The sequence below is a fragment of the Phalaenopsis equestris genome, unplaced genomic scaffold, assembly GCF_001263595.1.
Source record: "Phalaenopsis equestris unplaced genomic scaffold, ASM126359v1 Scaffold210247, whole genome shotgun sequence".
NCBI classification, from domain to species: Eukaryota; Viridiplantae; Streptophyta; class Magnoliopsida; order Asparagales; family Orchidaceae; genus Phalaenopsis; species Phalaenopsis equestris.
In genome coordinates, this window is record NW_018229347.1 from 305,680 (window position 1) to 333,484 (window position 27,805).

The window sequence follows — 27,805 nt, forward strand, 5'->3', positions numbered from 1 at the left end:
CCAATAAAATTATGCCGTAGATGTGATCGGCCCGATAGCACAAGAAATATTCCCCTCGTGTTATTCAGGTGTTATTGTGTATTATTCATGTGTTATTATGTGTTATTCAAATATTATTGATGTGTTATTGTGTTATAATAACACCGATAATATTTTCAGAATATAATAACAACTGAATAACACATAATAACACCAGAATAATATATTCTCTTATGTTTTTGTGTCAGGGGACCGAATCTCTAAATCCGGCTTAATTTCATTGACTCCGCACAACTCTACCTGTACTTACGAGTACTGTTGTAATAATTTTTCGACGAGAAGGAGATCCCATTCGGTTCCCATGGAGGTTTCTGCCCTCCCCGTCGCTTCCTCTCACAAAGAGAAACTTATCTCCGCTGGTTACACCACTCTTTTGTCTATCATTGGCGTCTCCGCCTCCCGCCTTGCCCAAGGTACAGTCGCTCTCCTTTACTGGCCACTGTACATTGCATTTCAATGATTTCTTTATTCTGCATGTTGTTATTCTATACTCTTGCTTGATGCAATATAATACGCTGGCCTGATGGCTGATGGCCACTGTAAAATGAAACTTTATTCAAACTGCCAGAGATGGCTATCTTCTCAGGAAATCGATTGCTTAATTTTTAGCTGTGTAATTTTTGGAATTATGCTGTATAATTCTTCTAAAGCTGGACAAAGATTGCCCGGTTTATTGGGCTTCCTGGCTGGTTGAGACCTAGAATTTTAGTTACTTGCAATGAAGGTGCGGTTTGATTAGCATTTGTTCTCTGAAAAGATAGTTTGAAGTTTTATGCTGGATGGTTTGGGACCTTGGTATGGTTTCTGAATATGATTAGCTTTCTCGTCTCAATTGATATTTTTATATTACATTTCGAGCAAATAGGCCTGGACTATTTTGTCTTAGGGTCCGTTTGTAGAGTGTCATTGGGTCTGTTTGGAGCAGAGCTCGAAACTGGGTATATCTTGGGTTGTGCAATAGTTGGCTTAAACGAAAAAGAGAACCCAACCTAATATATTTGGTTTAGTTCATGAAATCGTTGTTCAATTTTTGGTTTCAGATTAAAATTTATATGGATTACAATTATGGGTTCGGTTTGAAAAAAAAAAAATCAGTTAAATGTCTAAAAAACTTGTAAGGCTTGAACTTGATTTATTGATTTCCCTTTTTTTATCTTTATTTTTATTTGTTGCTGTTATAGCATTCCTTGTGATATTATCATTATGATCATGATCTAGAATAGGTAATTTTTCCTTATCATTGTTATTCAGAATAAAAGTTTGGTTAACTAAACCAAACGAAATAAACTACACTATATTGCAATTCAGTTTGATTTGGTCTACTTATTTGTTAGACAACCCTTTTTTTCTGTAATTTAGTTTGGTTTTATTGGTTTAACAAAATTTTCAACCAAACCAGTTGAACAAACGAAATGCACAATCCTACCTATAACATTGTTGTAGAAAAAGAAATATTCTAAATGTTATTGCGGGTAATGTAGATTTTTTTTTCCTTGTGGGAATGTTATGTAAGAACTTCCTCACAAATACCACTCTCCCAGAAATTTGATTATAAGAGGAGGTGGTTGGGGGGCAAGTTTGAATTATTTTTGGAGAGTATTTATGAGGGGTAAGTGGCAATTATCAAAGACATTGATAATGGACATTTATTATTGTACTTCAAATGATTTTAAAATTTTGGTTGGATTGGTCGGCCTGATGGTTCAACTGTAAATTGGTCTTTTGGTTGGTTTGCACCATATTCAAAACCATATTCTCACTTAACTGGCTAGAATTGGTTAGATTCAACAGTTGTACTAGTGAGCCAAAGGCTCACTCTAATTTTTTATGAATTGCCTGATTCTAATATTGATCAATTTATGACTTTTTTATTTTGACTAGATGGCTAAAAATTGCCCAAGTGATAGAGGTATGTATGAAGGCACTAGAAAATTTTGTATTGTAGTGAATAGAGAATACAACTCAATAGCTAATTTATTAAATCCCTTTGATGTTTAGTACTTTATTATCTTCCCCAGAATTTTTAAAACATAGTGTAGAAGAAAAATTATGATGCACCATTCTTATCTAAAATTTTCATTGCGCGTCTATAGAAAAGCTAATTAATCTCATCTTTTTCCCCCAAGATTTGAACATAGGCACATCTTTTACTTTGGTTTTGAACAATAGCAATATGCATGAAAGGCTTAGTTAGGGAGTTGATTTGGCAACATCACGAAATAGCACATGTAGTTTCTTTCTTTATTCTAATATTTTGATGAGATTAATGCTGCATACTTCAAGAATTAAGCATCTAATTTCATTAATGTTTTTCAATTTTGTGTAATTTCATTATTTGCATGAGCTGTGGGTCTATGATTTTGTCATAATTTTTTTATTTATGTGGGAGATTAATATTCTTTATATACTAGCATTTTTTTTTCAATATTTAACATCTTTAGTCATGTACAGAACTAATCATTCCACATTGTGAAGCTATGGATATCATTAAAATTACTCTAAATTGCTCTAGAGCTATGGGCTTGGAAGGCACGCATGCACTTTTGAAAGGTATATCTCTGTTTAACTAATTTTTTGCTTCTGCCGTGCTTCAAGTTCTGTTGGGATACATTAACATAGTACAATGCATCATTGCAGCTTTTATAAAGCTGGCTTCTATTTAGTTGTTCTTTGCTTTAGATATTTACTAATAGCTATATAGTTAAATTGTATGTGCTATGTATCTTTCAATTCTTTTCAACTTCTAATGTTATAAAAATACATCATTTACCTCTTTCACATTTCAACTTGAAATGTTCTCATTTAACTCTATGATGTCCTTGATCTGCACATGTTGAATCTATTAAAAAAAGTTGTATTTCCTTTTTCCTGTTATTTTTGCATTGTTTTATGTGTGTGAGCAGGTCTACAATATTTTATTTGTGCCTTTCTTTTTTATGGATTTATTATTTTTGAAGTATTTAATAATTGTCTAAGCTGCTGATATACAAATTACAAATGAGCATACATAAAGGTAATGCTTTAAACATTTTGAACCTGATAGTTTTTGTCCTGTATCGATATTGTGGTGCCAGCTAGATTGAATTATATATTGAAGCAAAGAAGGGATGCGATGAGCATGCATCTGGAGCTTTTATGGAGGACTATTATCAATGTTATATTGAGATCAATGGAGATGAATGCTTGGTTGAAACATCACAATATTTTTGATGTCCTATAAATTAAGATGGTTACTTGATGCGATAATAAAGTAAAGATAGCTAAATGAGAAGGGATGATTGAGATATATGAGAAGCTGGACTGAGATGACGAGGAAGAAATGCATTAGCGAGGTGTGATTCTATTGTCTATAGGGGTGTAAACGAGTCGAGTTGAGCTCGAGTTACCCTTGACATGAGCTTGATTAATTAATCAAGCTTGAGTTTAATTCTATGAGTTTGAGTTAGCTTACGAGTTGGTTTGTTTATCATAGAAGAGAGAAAACATTTTTAAGTCAAGCTAGTATTATAATAAAATGATAAATGGAGTGAACAATTAGGAGATAAATGATAAAAAAATCACTAGATATAAAATGTAAAATATAAATTTTTAAGTATTTTTAGTAATTTATTGATAAAATCTTTAATTCTTATGTATTTTGACTGTATTTTATATTAATATTTTTTAAGAGAATTGACTCACGAACTAACAAATCAAGTTAGGACTAGCACGAGCTTGGCTTATTAGCTCATTGAGCTCAACTCGCAAGCCACTTATCAATCCAAGGCCAAGCTAACTCACAAATGGACTTTGATCAATTAGACAGTTAATTGGCTCTAGTTTATGATTCACAGGTGGAGTTAAGTACTTAAAATCTATATGATGAAGAATTTTTTTCAATCATTTTTTATAACTTAGCATAATTTGATAAGCCTAAGGAACTCATTGTGGATTAGAAGCCTTATACAATTCAACACAGATTTTCATGTAAAATTTAGGGTTCTTCAATAAAACAAATAATACCATACATAAATGATAAATACCTACAATTCAAAAGGTAGACGATCTCTCCTAAATGCTACAATTTGAGAGGTATGAAATCTCTCCAAAATCCTAACCCTAAGACTCATGACAAAGTGTCATGCATAATTCTAACCCTAAACATATTATCCATATTTATACTAAACAATAAAAATGAAAAATGACTAAATTACCTTTAAGCTAAGAAAATTTAAATTGCCCTTAGGCACCGTCATATTATTACTCTCTTTCCGATAGACATCTCCTCAAGGTAGAAAAAACTACTCCTAGTTCAGGTCGTATGACTCCCACTTGGTGTTATCATCTGACAATCCTTCCTATTTAATTAGAAACTCGTAGTGACCCTCTCTGTTTCGAAATGCTGTCTTGTGCACATCTATTGATCGCATTCGAGATGTTACCCTGACTTCAAGTCAATCCTGGAGAATATCACCACCCCAAACAACTCATCCAATAGTTTATCGATCCCCGTAATCTCTGTCAACTCCGCATCATATATCTCTTCCATGATATGCAATTTGATCAAGAATCTCAGGCCTGCATCCTGAATCACCCTCATCATAGTCTTTGGGGTTACCAATGTCTTGCACAAATTTAGGCCACCTCGAAAACACCTCCGTCTTGTCTCCCTCTTGAATACTTTGCAGTGCCCAAATCATTACAAACTCTCCCTACTCTTCTCCACTTGCCTTGTTGTCATCATTAGTTTGAATCGCCTTCCACACGGAATGCTACAGCCCTAAAAGGCATTTGGACGCAGCACTTCGTTGGGGTCCCACCCATTCTGTTAGGCCAAAATTCTTCAAAGCTGTCTTCTTTAACTCTGAATTGCACGCCATCCCATTTTGTTTATTGCTGCACGTTCTAAACCTTACGATGTTGTGCAATTTCCTTCAAAAAATGCTGGTCGAATCTGCTCCTGACTCCTGCATTCGATCTTGCCTTTTTTCGTTTGTTCTAGCTGTTCGAATGTTGCCATATTTCTTCAAAGTGTTGTCGCTTGAGTCTACTTCTGATTCCTTCGCTCGATACTTCAACTCTTAGTTTTCCTAAAGCAATGATACTGATCTGATGTCACACAAATTCTTTTGGCTGCTGTTGTGTGCATCTATTTCTGATGTTGTAGCTTGATCCCGCAATGTACGACAAAGGTGATTTTGTTTGAAACTTCACGTTCTTGTTCATAATTTCTTCTAGGGCCGTGAATATCCTCTCCATGGACGAGAAACAACCCGCCATTTATGATCTGATTTGGCTCACCTGTTTTTTTAATTTCTTATCAAGGGCATTTACTTTCTTGATTGTCATTACTCCAAAAATGATTTACAATCACGAGGACTTCCACTGAATTTGCAAGGAATTCTTGTGCCGCGATCCCGATCGCAAGGTTCGATCAGCGTGGAACTCTGCACGTGGGCTCAGTGCGAATCTCTGGATGTCGTGCAAAACTCTAGAAAGCTGCGATATGGAATTCTTGTACGTGGGTTCAATGCAGATCTTTGTACGTCGCGCGAAACTCCAGAAAACCGTGATATGGATATCCTATATGCAGGTTAGTGTAGGACTCTGGACGCCACGATCTTGTATTTTCTTCCCTACTAGCTCATGCCACACTGTATGGCAATCTTAGGTTAGTGTTTATATTGCGATCTTAGGCCACGTAGGAGATCTGTGGTTCTCTTACTTGCTAGCTCTAATCACGATTATTCCATGTGGCTAGATCATGGAAGGCGTCGCTTGTACACTACGACCCTGTTGGCTACTTTGAAACACGACTGTTTCGGCCGACAAAGGGGACGTGATCCTATTGGCTTCTCACAACAAACGCGACGAAGAAGGATCGACGCTCTGATACCAATTTGCTACGATCTGACACATTTTCACACAAAATTAGGGCAAAACAAATTCTTTTCTTCAATAACACAAACAACACAACACATAAAGGATAAATACCTACAATTCAAAAGGTAGGTGATCTCTCCCAATTCTTAAAATTTAAGAGGTAGGAAATTTCTTTGAAACCCTAACCCTAAGACTCATGACATAATTTGATGTATAACCCTATCCTAAATATATTAGCCCTATTTTATTAAAAAATAATAAAGGACAAATGACTAAATTGATGCTGAGCCAATAAAGGTTTAATTGCCCTTAGGCACCAACATAACAGAGCCTCAATAACAAATTTAAATATCTTGTAAAAATTGTTTAAAATAACTTTGAAAATGATAGCTTGTTGACTTAGTCAAAATAACAAAGTAGCACAAATAATGATTATTAAAAATGATTATAGAGTTCAAGTAATATAAAGAAGCTTAGCATTGGAATCCTCAAGGGCTGCTAAGTTCTCTACTTTTTAAAGTGGAAGTGGCATAACAATTAAAGCATATGGATTGCACTTCAAGTGAACTAGAGGGTAACTTTATGTAGACTTATATCAGCGGTTTCATATAGAAGTAACTATATTGGGTCTGGGCCTCCCTTGACAAAATAAAAAATTTTGCCTATGTAAACATAAATACAAATTATTGAAGTTTTTTTTTAACAGCTAAATATATTAATTAGAGAATAATATGAGTATATAAAAGACATTTAACAAGAAACACCCGATCGAAAAAGAAAAGTACAATATACAAAAAAAAAAACACTAGAATCTCATTTAGATAGCTTAAAGCTTGGTAAAGATAGGGGAGAGACAATTTTTCTGATTTTATTCTATTCTAGTATAAATAATATTAAACTATATTAAGTAATCAGTCCACAATATATAAATGGAGATAAATCATGTTAAAATAAAAATAAAGTGCATCAACGTCATGTCTTTAATTCTAACAATATTATCAAATACGGAGTATTTTAGTTAGTACTTTTTTGATGCATTGAATAAATATATGAATTACAATTCATGCTTTTATCTCAAGAACTACAAGGAACATGCAGTATACTGATAAATCATTATTTTATAATGCAATAGAATATTGTGAGTGAATCAAAATAATCTAGTCTTGTTGTCATGCCAACAATGAGCAATGCAATAGAATGTTGTGAAATGACTATAATGAAGGAACTTAAAATTGATAATATATAAATTATGCTGAAAATTGGCATTGCAAAAATGAAGCGATGGAATATTGTGAAGTCATAAAGAAGAAAATTCTAAATGCTTTCAAATTGATGATATATAGATTATGCGCACAGTGGATTTGTTGAGGAAAACATAAAATTCATACTTATAAGTCTTAAGGTTCCAAAAAAATTTTCTACGGCAACTAACTAACCGAATGATTTTAATTAATGTAAGTCAGGCATATCATATTGGTTAATAGCCTATTTAAGGAAAGTTAATTGAATAGTGCAGATAGTACACATCATGTATATTATCTAGCTCATTAAGATGAATATTGGTATAAAGTTAAGTCCTTCATGAATGTCTATGCAACACAACCTAATTTATAGAAGTTCTTCATAGGACTTGGAAAATCAAGAAATTGAGTGTGCTCATGCTGGCTAATAGGTTTAGTAAGTATGAGATGCTTGGACGTAAATTCATACCTAATTTTAGAATTGTGTTTGGATTCAAGCTTGACGACAACTTCATGTTCTATTCAACAAGTTCAAACTTATTCAAGCTCTAGTTTATGTTAATGCATAGAATCTGGAGTATACTCATATTCATGGTCACATGTGGGTCTTTCTCTATAAGAATGTGCCAATCCGCGTACTTGATTTGGAAGGAATTTATTTCCTTCTCTCAGAATATATTTTCCTAACCGTGTTTCCATTTATTTATATTTCCTATTTTTCTGTACTTCCCTATTTGGAGGGATTCCTATTTTTTTTTCATTCATTATGATATACTTGTAGTAAAGTATAATTCTAGAAGATGAGCAAGAAATAAGATTCTCGCCAGATTTTTACATGGTATCAGAGTCACAAACTTAATCTGTTTGAGTTCGCTGCCGTAGCTCTATTTCTCAACTGTTGCTCCGTCTCCACCATCCTTTGAAATCTTCGAGGTTGAAGAGTGTCGAGGCGTTCTCTGAGTCTCCAGCATTGACTTCATCGAGCAAAGCTCCGAACCAAGCATCCTTGTCACCGACAACAATGACGGATCCATAGGATTTTCAGCAATACTCATGATTATTTGAGAAGTTAAAAATATGTTGATGGTAAATGGACTTAAAAATTACAGCTAGTGAACCTTTTTAATATAGTATTTGAACTTGTAATAAGCTTTTCTTTCTTAACAAAATATTAAAATTTTGTTTAGCTTTATTGCCTTCTGTTGTGTTTTGCTGTGCTGTATAGTGATTTGCTGTGCTGTGCTATGCTACTTTGTGCTCTAAAGGTGATGACAGTGTTGGTAAAATTATTTTAAAATTGCTATCCCAACTAGTTCACGCATTGTAACTGCTTGATAAAAAACTCTTGTGTACTAATATTACGTTTATTAAATGTATTAACTTGATATCATTGTTAATTTTACACTATTTTAAAAAAATATCCTTTTCTTCATTAATATTTTAAGTTTTAAATAATTAGGTATTTTTTTAATTAATAAGAAATTTGATTTCAGCTTTCCAATAAATGATTTTTTTTTCTTATAGTTATTTTCCTAGACACCCTACAATTGATTGTCATTGAAAGATGATAAAGTTGGTGGCAGAAAGTTATGTCAGTAGAGCTTTAATCTAAACTTTCAAGTGGACGGGATATACCTTTATCATTGAATTTCAAAACTTTGATTCGAAATCAATATTTTTTTGGCCGAATATCCCACTTCATTGTGCCGGAAAGGGATGGTTTTTTTTTTCTCGATAAAGAAGACTGGCCTATTTGAAATTACTATTCAGAAAGGTTGGGTGTTCTGTTTTTCTGGGCCTTAGTTACCATTCATTGAATGAAAGAGGGGTACGCCTTGTGTAAGGTGCACAATGGGAAGTGCAGCTTGACGTATGGGATTCATGAGAAAGGAGATAGAGTCTCAACTAGGGCCCAGAGGAAATTGAGGATGTTTTAGTTTGGAATGCGTTTTTGAAGATAATGTGGTTTGGGTTCGTTGAATGTTGTTGAAGAGACCTGCCTGTAAATGGGATGATTATTTTTCTGTGGTCAGGGTGAACTTCTAAATAATTCAACTGTTGACATTGACGACAGAGATTGAAAATCAATTTTCAACGATGTAGGAACTGTTTCTTTGATGCAGGACAGCATTGGGAAGACTTATGAGGTGTAGGTGATGGTTTGTTGTAGGGATAATATGAATGTTTAGATAATATATATTATGGAAAAAAATTAAATTAATGAGATGTCAAATTTAAAGAAAGAGAAAACAGAGGAAAAACTGGCGAGGCACAATTTTATGAATACTTGTTCATGCTTTACATTAGGAGTCAAAGGACTGAACTTGTATTAAAGAACTTTTATTTATCATTCATCCTGGCATAGTATAAAATGAAAATCCAAAGTGAAACTAATTTATAATCAGATCACTAAATAAAAAAAACTCTGATAAAAATGTTTAAAATAACCAAAAATGAAAAAATAAATATGCAATCCCAACGACATAAAGTAGGGGGCAGTAAGATCAGTTGAAGGGCACTGAGGATAATGTAAGCATTCATATGAATGTAGGGGACCAACAAAGATTGGCTAGGTATGAGTTTCAGACAGTATTGAGATTATTTTGTGTGAACATGTGATTGGAGAGAAATATAGATAGTCATTGTCCAAAGTTCATTACTGATGTGAAAGAAAAATGCATTTGTTTCTTTTCTTTTTTAAACCTATTTGTATTTCAAAGGCACTCGTTTATCTTACAAAAATCTATATGTGAGAACAGCGTGGTTATATGTTTAATTTTGCTTCTACAGTATAAATGTTATGATATTTTGAGGTGTTTGAAATTGTTCGTAAGTAAAAGCATTCATATCTCTGTAGGGGCTCGAACTGCATGGGAAATGCTTTCGGATGAACAAAACCTCAAGCATATAAGCACAGGTTGTGAAGATTTTGATGGCATCCTTGGTGGTGGTATACATTGTGGAGAGGTTACTGAAGTAGGTAATTAATTTCATTTCTGAATAGCAAAACTACAAGAATGTTGGGGCAAACATAACTAAACAATGGCCTACTGCAATAAGAATGTTTGGCAGATGAAGTGGTTATTTAACTTCTAGAAATATATAATATACAAACATGATCTTCTACTATTCATACTTTTTAATTTTTTAAAGTAAGCACTTGGTGGATTTATATTAATTGTAGATAATCCTTTTTTCATGCAAAGTTTATTAGATGCTCTGTATTTGTTTTAATATTGGAATGTATGTTTTATTATTAAATGATTAAATGACATACATAGTCTTGATTATGTGTTTTTATATTCATTTTTTTCAGGTGGTGTTCCCGGTATTGGCAAAACACAATTAGGGTATGCCATTACTTTGTATTTTTTTTTCTGTGGACTCTCATCTGCAATTTAGCTAATAAAGTAACGTGCAGGATTCAGCTTGCAGTAAATGTCCAGATTCCAGTTTCTTATGGTGGCCTTGGAGCTAAAGCAATCTATATTGGTATATATTTCCTTATTCAGATTATTTAAGATTTTCATTTTTCAAACTTGTGGTAATCTCATAGCTAAAAATTTTCTAGATACTGAAGGAAGTTTTATGCCTGAACGTGCTTATCAAATTGCTGAAGCCTGCATAATGGATATTTGGGAAAATTTAGTTTTCCCTCATAAGGACAATAAAGATTGCCAGGAAAGGATGCAGCCTGACCATTTCTTATCTAACATCCTTTACTTCCGCATCTGTAGTTATACTGAACAGATAGCTGTGATTAACTACCTAGACAAGTTTCTTGAAGAACACAAGGATGTGAGCTTTCCATCAAATATTTTGTTTGATTGATTTCGTTTTATAAACATTTACATGCACTTGCTTTGCACAGATCCATAGTAAAGTGATTCATTTGTTAATATTATTGTTATTACTTTAGTCTTTGCATGCTAAAAATTTTGACATTTAGGGCAATCTATTGCATCATGTTTTACTGAAGAAGTCACTTTGCAGATTTTATGCTAATTCATTATGCAAATAGTGTCTTTGCAGAGTTATTAAATCCACGTCTTAAAATTTCTAATGAATTGCACTTTCTTCTGGACCACCAATCTTTGGGCCTTGTTACACTTTTCATGCATAGCTTGCACCCGGTTTTTTTAGTGCGTGTGGTTCAAGTTTAAAATTTTTTGAAGCAATTAGACTTTTTTTGATAAGATACACTGAAATATTTCACCCTAATTTTTCAAGACTTCATGTTATGGTTTCAGATTTCTCATAGGCGCAATGCTTATTTTTAATTATCTGTATCAATGACAAGAGAGCGTTTTTTTTATTAAAGCTAGTCATTAGGCACTTAGTGTATAGTATTAGATTAAGGATTTTCCCGCATTTCTCTTGGAACGAATGGTGGTTAAATGATGTTTAACCAATCAAGATCATATGATTCTGTCATCGTGGGTTATCATTAGCTTGATCTATTTAGTCAGAGGAGATATTTTACCCAACGTAATCTAATGATTCTTCTTAGCAACTTTGAGTTACATCGTTCAAGGGGACCTTTTTGGCTTATTGTGGATGCTTGTTTAAGGGGAGGGGAGAACTTTTAAGCTGATATCAGCTTATAAAAAGCTTATTGTTCTATCAAGTGCACTTTATAATTCACTACGCAGCGGTTTTAAACCATTTAGTAACTCATTAAGTCCTAGTTGTGACGCCAGGCAATCACATGCGGAAACTGGATCTGTAGGATAGCGGGATTTTCACAATTTTTTTCAGCGATTCGAAGCTCCCGTGAGCATGGGTTTGAACTGTGAGCGCCTATTTTTGTTTTCAGCTGTCTCTGTTTCCTTTTTTATTTCTTCTCTATTTCCCTATTTCTATTTTCATCTTTTGTGAGGGAACTATTTATATGTTGTTATTTTCTGGTTTTGGAGATTTTTGATTTGGTTTATGTTATTTGGAGATGTTTTCTCCTGATTTTTTCTATTGGAGTGCTGTATTTTTAGATTTCTTTCATGTGGTGTGTGTGTAGCCTAATAGGATCGAAGTGGTGATCTATCACGAACATTTGGAGGTCTCCTTCGCTGTCCAATTCACAGCTAACTGCTGTTCGCAGCTGGAAAACTGCTTTTATCAGTTCCAGTTTGCTTTCCTGTTGTTATCCACTCCACAATTTTGATCGACATCTCTTCTCGACATCTGTGCCACACTGTTTTGTGGCATTTCTTGTTATTTTTAGTCGGGCCAGCCAACAAACATTATCCATTCTCCAAAATATTGTTGATTGCCCGTAATTTCATTCCTTTACTATTCCTTTACCTCCTCGTCAGACCCATTTCCCAAACACCTCTAGAAGCTCTAGATTGGTGTCATTTGGTATTATAGTCCGCAAACCCTAAATTTGTAGGGATTTCTCTTTCTTGCCATATATCGAAAGTTACAAAAAAAAAAAAATCTTAAAATACCTAAAGTATTCCTATCACAATTCCTAGCCCCAAAACCTAAAACTTCCAAAGTCCAATCTTCCTACCTCTACCACTAATTTAACCCAACACCTACCACAAAAACTTTAAATCTCGACCAACCTTTTATTTGTAACCCTAGACCCGTCGAAACTGTGATCAAGAGAATAGGCGTCTGGAACTTACTATGGAGGATTAATTTCAACTCGTTTATTACCCACTGCATCTTTATTATGCAAGTCAGGAAAAGTGTTGGCGAGAATTTAGTTTGATTTAGACGTCCACCTTTATCACATCACGGTTGATGCTAAAAGGGAGGGTGGCCAGCTAGGGTGTGACATGATGACAATTAGTCTTTTTGTTTTTGTCAATTTCATGTAGAGGCAAATCCTTTATAGCTCATATTCTTTTAGATCTTGAAAAGAACAATGACAAAATTCAACTTCAGTGCCATTAACCTCGTCCAACATTATTGATACAAGAATTTAACAAGCACCCAAGGTATATACATATTTTTATTGGATTTAAAGTCTGAAATTACAACATACATTAGCGAAATATGAAATTGCTACAAAACAAAAATAACACATTGGAATTATGGTTGGATCAAGGTGTAATTGGTCACTGCTAGGGTTTCTACCTCTGGGGTGGTGGCAAGGAGGCAACTAGCAAATTGAAAACATTAGGATAATAGTTTACAGGAATCCGAACAACCAACAAGCAGTAGGAACAGTCATGGAGGGCTTTTCTAGGTGAAGACAACAAGGAGGAAGAGGCAACTAGCAAATTGAAAACATTAGGATAACAGTTTACAGGAATCCGGACAACCAACAAGCAGTAGGAACAGTCGTGGAGGGCTTTTCTAGGTGAAGACAACAAGGAGGAAGGGGAGGGAATGTGGGAGCAATTTGGGAAATGACGGGGAAAAGGTATAAGAAGAATAAACCCCTCATGTTGACCAAGATATAACTGGAGCACACCTGGAACCCTAGAATACATCCTGTAGAGAAATTAGGAGATGCCAACGACTGTCCCAAAGCAATACATAACAAAAATTAAACCCTATATATTTAGATATATATATATATATATATATATATAAATAGACCCACTACTCCAATTGGGTGGCAACCCTAAGCCTAGAGAGGGCCGACCGACCCTCCCTCAACTTGGATTGAATCAATCCAAGAGCCCTGCTCAGCTCTCATGTCAGTCTAGCGTTGTTGGTGGAGCTTCAGCCTCATCTGTCGAAGTTTCAAACTCATGATATGACGTCGGATTGACCACATTGAAGATGAAGCTGTTATAACCTCTTGGGATTGGAAGTCTTCAACTGCGTTTGTTAAAGCACTTGATCCCACTATCGGATGTACTATCAGACAAAGCACATTAGAAGTTTTCTTGAATTGCGAGTAACGATCTCTATCTATCTAATCATCTGTAGATACATCGCTGAATTGAACTAAAATTTCATACCAAGCATATTTTGTAGAGTCCTCTAAAATTAGCTTAGGGTTTTCTTATTTCTTTCTGAAGTGAAGACATACTGAATCTTGTCTAACAGTGGTAGCTCTAAAGGTGCTATCAGTCAAGACATCTTGAAATTCTTTTCGTAGTGGCTACCTTGTGTTTGATATTGGCTCTTCTGTGTCACTACCCTCTCTAACATTACTAAAACTGATGGCTCTTCCAATGCAATTTATAGCAAAAACTGAATCCTAAAACTACTGCTATTAGGAGTGGGCCCCACTCCAATTGGGCGGTAAACCTAGACTTCGACCCTCCCTCAACCTGGCTGAACCGATCCAGGGCCCCCACCCAGCCCCCGTGTCAATTATCTTGATGAAACATATACAAAATAGCTTAACAGATTCTAAATTAGACACATTATCGCTGCAATGTAACATGCCATGCAGCAGTGCTATAAGGTGCTTCAGAAGTGGGGATGATGAATTTCTAAAACCAGTAGAAACCACACGAAATCTGCATTATAAAATCTCTTTTATTGAGTCTCTTATATTAAACTATTTTTTTAATTCCTATTATGGTTCAAAAGAGACATAAATTAGCGTTTTGCAGTTCACTTTCTTAACAGCAGCGTGAATCTTTTTCTTCACATGCATTACAAGTTGGAATTTGAAGTTGATATCATTCTGTTAGGTTTATTTCAGCTAAAATGTCAGATTTCTATTTTACTATAAAGGTAGTACGATTCATTTTTTTAAAATTTGCCTTTAGTCTGTGTTACGGAAAACTTCCATTTTCTCTTATTCACAAATTGAAACATATGTTACAAATTTATATACGCTCCAATCTCTACATATTAAGAATATGTCTAATAGAAGAAAGATCCTGCAATTATATTTGTTCCAAATATGTTACATCTTTATTAGATTTCCTATAATCCAACTTCCTAATATGCGGGCTTCCTAATGTACAAGTATTATATCTATTACTTTCCTTAACACTCTCTCTCAAGCTGGAGCATAGATATTTATCATACCTTGCTTGTTATATATGTAAGTTACCTTAGCTCCATTAAGGCTTTTTGTGAAGATGCCCACTAGTTGTTCTCCAACCTTTACATGGGCTTTAGAAATAAAATCTTATTGAATATTTTCACGAGATAGTCTATCTCAATGTGCTTAGTTTGTTCATAGAAGACAAAGTTTGTGGCAATATGGATTGCAGCTTCGTTATCACACTACAACTTTATTGGAACTGTCATCTTAAACCCATTTCAGCCAACAATTGTGAGAAACATCAATTCACTTGATGCGTGTGCCATTTCCTGATACTTAGATTTTGCAATGGATTGTGACACTATATTATGTTTCTTACTCTTCCATGATATCAATTATCACCAACAAAACACAATATCCTATAGTGGATGTTCGATTAATCTCTTAGAGCTTGCTCAATCTGCATCGGAGAAACATTCAATTTTTGTGTGCCCATAATTCTGATATAGAATACCTTGTCCAGAAGCTCCTTTGAGGTAACATAGTATTTGCTCCAAAGCCTACCATTGATGGATTTTGGGGGAAGGCATGAACTGGTTTATAGTGTTAACAGAATAAAAAAGGTTAGGGCTAGTTATTGTGAGGTAGTTTAGTCCTCCCACAATTTTTATATTGTTCATGATTGTTAAAAAGCTCTTTATTATGGATAAGTTGTTGATCGGGAAGTATCAGAGTACTACATGGTTTGACCTCTAATTTTTTAGTTTTTGGTAACATATTCAAAACATACTTCTGTTGAGATAGAAATATATTCTTCTTGTTTCTTAATACCTCAATTCCAAAGAAGTATTTCAAGGAACCCAGATCTTTAGTATTGAACTGATTTTTAAGAACTAATTTCAATGATAAAATTCCTTACACATTGCTTTCAATAATAACGATGTCATCTACATACACCTCTAATATAATGATCCCAGAAGCAAATTGCTTGCAGAATATATTGTGATTACTTTTACTTTTCTGCATCCTAAACCTTTTTATTGCTTGGCTAATTTTCCAAATCATGCCCAGAGACTTTGCTTCAATCTATATAATGACTTTTGAAGACGCATACTTATCCAGACTCTCCTTGAGTAACAAATTCGATAGGTTGCTCCTTGTATACCTCTTCTAAAAAATCACAATGCAAAAAGGTATTCATCAAGTTAGTGTAGAGACCATTTATTCATTGCGGCCAAGTATAAAAATAGATGAACCGAAGTCAACTTAGCTACGGAAGAGAGTGTGTCCAAGTAGTCAGTCCCATAAATTCGAGTATAACCCTTAGTAACCAAATGGGCTTTGAGACGAGCTACGAATCCATCAAAATGAAACTTAAATGCAAATGCCCATTTACAACCAACCACTTTTTTGCCAGACGGTAGTTCAACTAGTTCCCAAGTTTGATTTGCAATTAAAGCATTCATTTCATCAAGCATTGCTGCCCATAATGGGATAAATCTTGTTGAATAGATCTCAGGGCCTCAACAAAGTCGAGAGAAATAATGAAAGAGCAAGACATAAAAGATAACTGGTTAACACAAGTGAAAATGAGATAGGCGTATTGACGTTTACCTCTTCGAAGAGCAATAGGTGCATCAAGGTCACTAGGAGGACGATCTACTTACGAAGATGATGCCAGTGCCGAATTAGGATCAGGGGAATGAGGTCTTCTAGTTACATCAAGGTCACTATTGATATGTGGTCTGGGTTGAGGCACTTGTAGTGGAGACGGAGCAGGGTCTGAACTGATTATGTGATATATATTAATAACTTATCAAAATCTTGGGAGAATTAAGACACCGATGAGTCACCAAAGAATGATATTTTTTATGAAATTTGACATCATCAGAAACCATGTACTTGTTTAGAAGGGGAAAAACGTTGATACCTTCTTTGCAACTGAGAGTATCCTAGAAAAACACACCTTAATGACTTAGGGTATAGTTTAAAAACCTATGGACGAGTATTACAAACAAATCAAGCACATCCAAATATATGTGGTTCAATGGAAAAGAGAGATTTGGTTGGAAGTAAAACCTGCGAGGAGATCTTGTTTTTGCAAAATAGAAGAAATCCGATTGTTAAAAAATATGCAGTAGAAATTGCATAACCCAGAGCTATTTGGACACATAAGTTTGCTACAAAAGAGCTCCAACTGTCTCAAAAAGATGTATATTTTTTCTTTCAGCTACTTTATTTTGGGATGGAGTTTTGACATACGATGACTGGTGGAGCGTCCTGTTTTGAAATGTATGTTTGAAAAGATGTAAAGAAATACTCTTTCGCATTTTCACTACTTAGAAACTTAATAGAAATATTTAATTGAGTTTTAGTTTCAACATACAAAGATTGAAACTGTGATAGTAACTCAGAATATTGAACTCCATTAGATAAAATAAGGTAAGGGTTAACTTTGAAAATAGTTTTAACTTTGAAAATAAGACTGAACAGATCTCGAATATTTGATTGTTTAAATAATCGAACACAATATTAAAAGCAATATATCATCTCGCAGATGAGAATATCACTTAATAATTGGTTCAATTATTCAAAATAAGAAATTTATGATCTTTGTTTCTGTCTGCGAAATTTCCAAAAAATCGTTCCCCTATCTAGCCAGGAGACTAGGTAGGGTTTAGATTATTTGAGTTACTAATTCTCCTATAGGCGCAAACCCCTATAATTAATTACATCTTAAGCGACCAAAATTACTTAAGAAAACTTTTGATTAAGATTGGGGTTTTGTCTTCAAGAATTTAAAATTTAACTTCCACTATTGATTGTAGGAAAATCAAATGAAAAATGCTCAATGTGGAACAGTCATTTTTGGAACCAAAATAAATGGGAAGTAGGAGATGTTAAAGATACCGAGGGAACCTCAATTACTTCTTAAACTAAACTATGGAAAGGGAAGTTATAAAATGTCCCAATCCTGCAATTTGTTTAGAAATTTTGGATTTATATTTGCACGACATACAATCTTGCAAATAGCCTAAAAAGATGTGAGGATTTACGTTGTACCTAAAAACGACCTCAAGATCCTAAAAAAAAGTTAGGCCTTATATCACCCGACATATAATCTTGCGAAGGCCTAAATGATAATTTGAGGATTTACATCGTGTTAAAAGAACAACGTCGAAGTTCTAATGTTTATGTTGATTATGTCTATGGAAAAAAAAGAAAAAGAAAACTATGCCTCGGGAGGCCCATCCAAGGTTCTTGCTGTTTGTTTGTTTGTTGTGATCTTGTGAAGTGTGTTTTAAATTAATGTTTATTATTGAAGTGATTAGAGGGGGGAATTTTATTTTATGTTAAGCGACTCTGGTCAAGATCTCATGATTCGGTCGTTCCGAAACTGCTATTAGTTTTGAATTTACTTAGTCTAAAAAAACTATTAAACTTCTTTAGACCAGAAGACTCTTGTTAGCAACCACGATTTATCTCATCCAAGAAATCTTTATAAATTCAAAGGGGCGAGTTATTATTATTATGTTATATTTTTTATTATTACTTCAATATGAATGTTTGTTTACTATACTATACTTTTTCTTATTTGAATAGCTTGAATTGATTTATTTAAGTTTCAAACACTCTATGATTCATATAAATAAATTTTCTTATGAGATTTTAAGAATTATTAAAAATTTTATCAAGTGAATGTGTTGGTCACATGTTATAGGGTCTCAACCTAAATATATGTATTACTTCCTCTATCCTAGGGTTTTCTTTTCATATGCTAGGAAATGCAGTAAGTAAAAGAAGAATAGTAGTATCATATATGCATAAACAAAGCTTTTACAATCAAGTGCGGTAATCGAGCAAGTAGTAGAACGTACGTGCTGCCTCTGATGCTATTTCAAATAGCCCCCATTTTTTTAAAGAATTATAATATATGAATCCTTAACAATTAACTTATAAACCGGCTTTGAAACATAAATGTTAAAAAAAAAAATTATTGCGTAGGGTTGCTTAGAAGAAGCTAGGAGAACCTCGTCGGTTGAACACTTGAATCGAAAAGAATTCTCGAGTAAGGGTCGCCACGAAGTGTGTCATCCAGGAGGAGGGCAACGAATTTTCTAAGCAACCTTATATATGATGCAATAATAAGAGGATTTACCTACAATCCACTCAATTCTTATGTGTCTATATATCTCACACCTAAACTTCATATTTGCACACAATACCCAAATTTTTAATATCACATCAAAAATAGCATTATTTTCACTTTTTAAGTGAAATGTATTTTTTATGCATATGTTTGAAGCACCAAAGTATTATGTATGTAAATATAAAAATTTAGGTATGAGATATGTAAATACATAGGAATTGTGTGCTATGTATATAAATTCTCGAAGTTAAAACAATGGTATTTTTTATCTGACATGAAATGACATGAAATGATATGGGTGGTATAACTGTAAAAATGCAAAGTTTAGGATTTAAACATGCAAAATGCAAAGTTTACAAGTAGAAGTTTTCACCAACTGGATCTTTGCTACAAACCTGGCAATCATCAATCCACAGCCATAGCTTCAGACCCTCGAGCACCATTCACATCAATGCTACTCTTCTGCTCTTCTGCTGCAGTCCTCCAAATAAGCATAGACTGCATAATGAAAACCTGGGGAGATGTTCTTCATTATGTCTTGCTATGAAGCTTGCCAGGTTTCCTTGTGATTAGTAATTACAGCAAAATTTGATCCAGATGAAGCACTTCCTTTGAAAAAGCTGTGACATGTTTACTTGCCCAATGGTGGCCCTTCAAGAAAGATTACAAGATTTGAAGCATGACCATTCAATAGAAATTTTCCTTGCAACTTCGACCAATCTTTATCTGATGCTTGAATTTTCCCAATGCTTATGTATTGTTGGCGGCCATTGGTTCCTTTAACCCACAAACTAGCCAAAACTTTGGCAGTGCTAGCAGTTCCGAAAATACGAACAACAGCAGTCACATCATATGCCAATTTTCGAATCACTCTATTAGTAATATCCTGCTGGATGCCATTCCAGCATTGAGTACGGCTGCTCGCAGAAGCAAAATGGCTTCCATGTAATGGAAGTATCTTCCCATTCCCCATAGATTCATGTAATAGTATTTTGCACCCTCTACCAGACCTTATTTTGCACTCTCTACCAGACCAATTATTCTAGCCATCCTCAAAGAAATAGTTTTGTATGATGCTTCCATCTGCAGCAGGGATGCATCTTCTTGTCTCTGAGGCTCAGACATAGATTCGTCAATTGGCTTGAGATCAGGCCTAATAAGGGTTGTTTTGCTTGGATTTTCTCGGCCGCTGCTTGAGATAGATAACCGAGAGCAGTTTGCATTGCAGGAAAAATATAAAATATAGTTAGATTGGATAGTTTCCCCTTTGCGTCAAGACATTATCGTCTGCAAAAGAGATTTGATGAAGGCAGGAGTTTTGAGGGGTCGTCGGCCTGTCATTCGAAGATACACATCTTCCAGGTAATAATAAGCATGACCTGCTACCATACCCAGAAGATCAACACATGTGCTGGTGCCCACAAGAATGGAGAAACCAAGGAAGACCCATGAACGTATGCCGCTGTAAAGGTGAACAGGCCCAGGAAACTCGTGGATATAGGGATAATGCTTACTCGAGACATGAACCAGCATGAAAGTCAATGTGTTGCTAAGAAATAGAATCTTCTTAAAACTTGCAGAAACATATGATATCATGCCAGCAATGAGAAAACAGAGGCACCAAATAAAAGTATAAAAAAGAAATCAGCAGTAGGTCCTCTGAATGAGCTCTCTAGTAATTTGCAATATTGAGCAAGGAAAAACATGTGAAAAAGAATGTCCAAATCCATTCTCCTGAATACAGTGCTTGAGGTGTTTACGCAGAAGCTCTAGCAGCCTGAGCATCTCTATAATAAGTGTCTTCACATCCTTTCTAACTTGAGCGCGCCTTAATGGCTGTAGAGTGCTGTACAATTGCTTTTGTATCTTCAGCACGATCTTTCTTCATATGAGAAGTTATGGGAACTGAAAACTGAGATATTGTATCAACTTTGGCCGCTCTGAACTCTACAGCTTTAAGGTCTCCTGATCCCAGCAAGGCAGTAGCAACCCCAGAAGCATAATGTACAAAGTTAGGCTTGATTTGGATGAAGCGGAAGTCACATAAATAGCATGTCTTTGAAGAAAAGCAGTGCGTGCATCCTCTCTATCATCCTCAGAAACCTGAACAGCATCCCCATATAACGTAATCACAATGTGTGCTCGATCTTTAGGATCCTTACCAACAAGCAGAGAGCATTTGGGATTCACTAACAAATTCTTTGAATGAACTGCAAGACTGCTGACTGCTATCACTGGCAAACCATCATGATCACAGGCAAAATCAACCATTGATCCAGATAGATAACCCTCATTTTCCTTGGAAAATGTAGAGAGCACGCCTCGAATGCTGTTATTAAGAATAATTCGAACTTCTTCAAGTAGAGAAAGATGAGGAGCGGCGGCCTGATGAGCTTGAATCAGATGGAAAACATCGGAAGCCCCATCATCATCATATTGAACAGCAATCTTAGAGGATGGAGGAGGCCATAGGGAGAGGGTGGAGAGAGAAGGGGCTCCTTGATCGACAAAGAGAGTGCACTTGGGTAGTGAAGAGTGAGCCAGAAGGAGCGTTGAAAATTCGATTAATTAGACGAGAAAAAGAAGAAGGCAAAAGCAAGGATGGTGTGGAAGAAGGGTCGACGACTTCATCTCCACGCTCCTTCTTCTTTCCCTTTCCCTTGTAATAAGGAAGCCATTGGTGCTGACAAGAGCTCCTTGGATTTTCGCAAGCAAAACTTCTGATATATAGAGCAGAGAAGCCATTCCGACTCCGAGACCAACAAAAACACTACCTACGATGGGAAGCATGGGGCCGTTGGCAACAGCTATGATGACTGCTCCAATGAAGAAGAGGAAATCAACAACTAAGAGAGAAATTCTCCTTCCAAAGTGACTATTTATCCATATAAGTCAGCGGATCCTCTTCTTTCGCATCAACCATTTCTTCCTTCCTCTAATTGCTTTGCCACTAACGCACCAAGAGCACTAAATCCTGCCCTCCCATATATAAAAGTCACATAACTCAAATGATGGGAAGCAGAGTCACAAACTATAAGGACATCACTACACTGGTTGAGATCACTGTGATTGTTAGTTACTTAATAATTCTTGAACAACAAGAACGCCGTTCTGAGGGCTGTAGGGCTCCAGTGTACATAGTAGGGTCCTTTGCGTGGCTTCAATCATCTGGAGGAGATGAAGTAGTGTGTAAAGCTTGTAGTGGAATGTTCGAGGGGGAGGGCTGAACAAACAAAGGTTTCGGGGAAGAAGGAGCTAAGCGAGGAAAAAAAATCAGCCGAGCGGGTGAACATATTCAGTGGGGGAAGAATCAAGGTTAGTGCTTCAATTTGAAGGGCTAGTTATAGCTAGGGAGAGTAGCTGACATTGGAAGCTATTGGCTTGGAGTGATGGCTTGGCAGCTTAGGTGTTGCTGAGCTAGCAGTGAGGTGGCAAGAAAAGGGGAAGTATTAATTAATTGATTTAATTAGCTTTTCATTTAAACTTTTATTAAATTCATTTTTAGCAGTCTATTTATTATTTTTTTAGAAATTGAATCATTTCATTTTATTTATTATTTCATTGAAATTTATCATTAAATTGTTTTAATTAATATATATAGGCGGGCAAACCATCAATTTTCTTTTCTGAAGCTGAAGTTTCAACTCGTGTAGGAAAATATAAATTTACACTAGTTGAAAAAATCCAATTATGTTGCCCTAAGATGGAGTTCATCAGAAAGGTTTTTGAAGATTTTAAATTGGTTGAGGATTGACAGGTGGGTCATTTTGACGGAAGACATGTTATGATACATCTGAGCACAGAAAATGAATACACGAGGATTTTCTCAAGAAATTTATCACAATTGAGGGCAAACATATGAAATTGCTCAAATAGAACCCAATTTTGATCTCAGTCAAGAACCCCCAATTGCACCTATCTGGTTCTCATTACCTGAAGTTCTTCTGGTTCTCATTACCTGAACTCGAGGTTTTATTTCTTTGACTTACCTATCTTATATGCAATTGAGACTTTTCTTAGAAAACCTTTGCAGATAGACTTACGTACAGTTCATTTCTCAAGGCCCTCTATTGCAAGGATTTTGATTGAACGAGATATTACAATACCAGATATAGAAGAAGTCTGACTTGAATTTGCTCACAATGGTTATTGGCAAAAAATAATTATGGAACAAAAACCATACTACTGCAAGCACTGCAAGATATTTGGACACCCGCAGTAGAAATGTTTCAGATTGCATCCACAGTTGAGAACAAATAGTCAAAAGTAGGAACACACTATTAGTGCACCCATGTGCTTGAACGCGCTCCAAGCAAACCTGATGACAGCCAACCTGAGAGGAAATCACCACAAGACAGTAGTTGGCGTCTGCCCCTGGGATCCCTTCTCCTGACCATACTACAATGGATAATGTTCGAACTGAAAATCAGGATAGTCCCGCAGCTCCTATTCAGGAAGCATCAGGTGCAGAGGTAACAATTCACACTTCACATACACTGGAACCTATCGCGGTGGCAACAACTGTCTTTCCTCCTACTGCGGTGCTAACATCAATGAGGATCACATGATGAGTCAGTCTTCTGACGAAGAATGACAGGTTTACAATTCTCGGCGGAAGAAGAAGGCTTGGGGCTCGCTCTAACTTGAAAACTTAATGAATGATGCTTTGGTGACTCCTGACAATGACACGACTCTTCAAAGTTTGTTATCTGGTTCCGCTCCTAAAACTAGAGGAAGAGGCATGACTAAACTTATCCCTAGCTACTTGTTTTATGCATGTTTTAAGTTTGTTTTACATTTTATTGAGTCTATCTGTATCTTTTTGTTGGGGTATTACTGTACTTGTATCGTATGGTAGGGTGCCTCTTTTGGGCTCTTCTCATACAACATTTATTTATCCTTTTCTATTTCAATAAAATCAGCCCTTGAGCTTTTCATAATATATATATATATAAAGTTATTTTAGTATTGAATTAGTTATCTTTAAAATTTATTTTATTTATTATTCTAATTTTATATTTAAGTCTTTATCTATATTTTTGAATGAGAATTTATTTAGATTATTTTAAAAATTTAAAACTCTTTTATTATTATTTAATTATAAATTTGTTAAAGCTTTAATTTTAATTATGTTTAATTAGAAATTTAGTTAGGATTATATAATTCGATTGATTTTTTTTAATATTAATTTTGACGAATTTAAAATTTCTTGATTATTGATTTGTGTTTAAACTTTAATTCAATTTTTTTAATCAATTAATTTCCCATTTTACTTTCAATTTAAATTCAACCATGGATTAAGATGGACTGCAAACATGTTTGAGTTCATCTCGAACCAAAGGCGTGAATTAAGAGTAAATATTAATCCTGATTGAGAGGGTTCGATTTGGTGAAAAGACACTTAAAGTATAAAGTAACGTATCTAGGCTTGAAAGGGTTACCTAGGGAACTCCCAACCTATAGGAGCTCAACTTCAGCTTCAATAATTTGACCTCAATAAACTCAACCAAATTTTGAGTATTCAAGGTCAAATACATGAAACTACAGAGTCACAAAATTGTTTAATTTCTGTATGGTATGTGTCCTGCACTAGTCCTCTAGGGGAAGCCACTAGGAAATCTTATGGCTAGATCCGAAGTTCTAGAGAGAGAAAGGAGGACCTCACAAAATGAGGTCAACAACTTAGAACTATACCAACTCTTTTATTAGTTTTGGGAACATAATGCAAATGATTGTATTTAACAATTTATACGACTCATAATCTAAAGATAATAATTGCGGAAATTGAGGGTATAATTTTCTTAGCATTGGTAGTGATGAGAGCGCTAATTAACAATGGACCTCAACTAGAGATAAGGTGTTGGAACAGGCTATGGGTCGGGTAGTTCGTTATCCAAAATGTATAGCCACCCGTCTCGGCCTTTACTAATCATCTTTGTCTTAAGATTCTGAAAAAGACAATAGCTAGGGAAGAATAAGATACAACAATTAAGAGTATCTGTAATCTTGCTAACAGAGATAAGATTAAAAGATAATTGGGATAAACTAAGTGCAAACGTTAAATATAATGTAGGTGTAACATTAATATGGTGCAATGACCAAGAATATTAGAGGTAGATTCATTTGAAAAGGTGACGGAAGAAAGTTCATGGAAGATAAAAAATGAGTTTTGGATTAGCTGTCATGTGATATGTGACACCATAATCAATAACCCATTATGTGTAAGAAAAAAAAAGTATCATTATTATTTGACTCAGCAAGGGCAATGATACAAGTAGATTTCTTGGTTATTTCTTGAAATTGGATAAATTTAGCATTTTCATTTGCAGAAATCGAGAGAATTTTACACTAAGAGTTCTCAGTAGTAGTGACATTATGAAATGATTGACCTAGAACTCTTTTGATTCTTTTTAAGTAACTTCTGACACGCTCTCTTCGTATGATCAGGTTGATGGAAGTAGTAGCCAACTACTCGAGTCTTGATTTTCAAAATCTGGAGTTCCAATTCCATAATTGTCTTGAGACTGAGGTTTACTGATGTCTGTATTTTTCTGGCTAGCAAGTGTCTTAGGTTTTTGCATGGGTGAAGCCTGAGAACTAAGAATAATACACATCACTTCAGTATAGACTTCCTTCAGAGTAGTAACTCCAGGGTTAGACAAGATCTGTGATTTGACACCTTCATACTGAGAGTTGAGGCTAGCTAGAAAATTCATAATAGTCATTTATTCTCTTTGAATTTTCTAAATCCAGATATTAGTTCTGAGGAGAAATATTGCATACAATTCTTCATAAACACACTTAATCTGCAAGCAATATGTGTTAAGTGATTGATCTCATTCTTCAACTTGATAAAACTTCTTGCATACATCAAAAATTTGAGAAATATTTTCTCTTAGCGAGGACAATGCGAATTCTTTCTGCACATCTTTAACACAATCTTAATGAGTAATATGAACAGATTGATCAGGTTCAATAGAATTTTGTACTTGTATCGACAATTGAGCTTCAACTCTCATTCATTTAGAATAATTCAAATCAGTCTCAGTTAGGGGATTATCAATGAGACAATTTTTCTGGAAAATACTTCTTTTGTAGAGTCTCACACTTTTATTCCAATAAAAATAACTGACGTTACTTAAATTTTCATTTGTAATATTAGTCATTGATGAAATCAAACTTGTCACATTATTTCTTTGTTTGACAGACATGATTATCTCCAAATATTTAAGGAGATTGAATTAGTACTTAAGGACAAGCTGAAATGTGAGATGAATGCCAACGACGAACAATATTGAGCCTTAGGAGACAAATGACTCGTCGATGAACAATTCAACGATTGTCGAAGACCACAAAAATGAACCGACGAAGTCAACGAAGCTCAATGAAGCAGCCAATGAAATCGATGTAAGCAGATGATTTCGATTGGGATGAAGATGAAGCAGATCGAAACAGACTACATCGATGAGGATGGTGCGAAGCAAAATGTTGCAAACAATGTCGATCGACACAGACAGCAGAAGAAGCAGATGTCGGTTTTGTTGATGCCCTGATCCAGTCGACGCAAACAGAGCAGAAAAACTTGGGCAGTGCTGATCAATGCCTTAATTCCATCGTGGGATGAAGGCGAAGTAGATGGAGCCGAACAAAGTAGACGAAGATGCTGATACCAAGTGAAGGAAATCTACCTATTTTTCTTATTCACCAAATGAAAATATATGTTAACATATTTATACACTCTCCGATCTCTTTAGATTAGAAATATTTTTTGTAGAGGAAAGATCATGCAATTAGATCTCCTCTAATTAGGTTATCTATTTATTAGATTTTTCATAATCCAGCTTCTGGCATACAACCATCTTATCTGTTACTTTCCATAACAATTTGCAAACTTTTGATAGTATAGCTATAATTTGGTAGCTTGTTAGATGCTTGTCTTTAAGTATTTAATATATACTAGGCTTGAAGGAAAAAATTGATTGCAGTCCAGCAAGCTGGATCCTTGTACTTTGTCGATTGGTAGAGCCATGCTCAAATCAGCAATTTATTGACTTGACTTGTTTAAAACCATTTTTCATTGAGGCTATATTAATAGAAATTAAGTTTTATGTTTGCTAATAGAGGTATGGTGGGTGAAGTTGCGGGATAGTTCACAAAAGGTTTTTTCCCCTCCTTGATTGGTTTGAAAGTTTGTTTTGAGTATAATCTTTGGATATGGTAAGGTGAAATTCACATACCATCGCATTGGAAATTATGCTTGACGATTTGATGTAGTAATGATTTAAGTTTTTAAGAATTAATGATTATAATAGTTTTTGTTTATTGAGTTGGACAGATGTCTATTGGTTTAGAACCCAATTGAAGCCTTGGTCTTACCGTGAGTAACTGAATTGTCCATCCTTAAAATAAAATCAAAAGTTACAAAAGGAGCTATAAAAGCTACACAAAAGAAGCAGTATGGTTGGCATCATCCTCAACCACACTCAAAAAATCGGGGTGGCAAGTGTCAGCATCCCAAACAAAAGACCTATCCAGAGTGAGCCTGGCACAAAAAGGGGCAACGCTGTTACAATTTCTGTGACTATGAAAAATAACTTGCCTAAATTC

General features: G+C 34.9%; 2 protein-coding genes across 4 annotated transcripts in view; one reads left to right on the forward strand and one right to left on the reverse strand.

Moving 5' to 3' along the window:
* The first annotated feature begins 246 nt into the window (after positions 1-246).
* The window catches only part of LOC110036732 (DNA repair protein RAD51 homolog 3), a 61,344-nt gene continuing 33,785 nt past the window's right edge, over positions 247-27,805 (forward strand). For 2 of the 3 annotated variants that reach the window (XM_020741245.1, XM_020741246.1), the window contains exons 1-6: positions 252-452; positions 2,491-2,589; positions 10,000-10,122; positions 10,459-10,492; positions 10,564-10,634; positions 10,714-10,940. In XM_020741245.1, the coding sequence (XP_020596904.1) occupies positions 341-452; positions 2,491-2,589; positions 10,000-10,122; positions 10,459-10,492; positions 10,564-10,634; positions 10,714-10,940 (666 nt within the window). In that variant the 5' untranslated portion in view covers positions 252-340. Of the gene's footprint in view, positions 453-2,490; positions 2,590-9,999; positions 10,123-10,458; positions 10,493-10,563; positions 10,635-10,713; positions 10,941-27,805 lie in introns of all 3 variants that reach the window. The other variant, XM_020741247.1, reaches the window with a different exon arrangement.
* Positions 21,012-25,923, reverse strand: LOC110036735. Its single transcript, XM_020741254.1, is given in 4 exon segments — positions 21,012-21,247; positions 21,250-21,718; positions 21,887-22,014; positions 25,671-25,923. Coding segments are annotated over 4 exon segments (1,086 nt in total).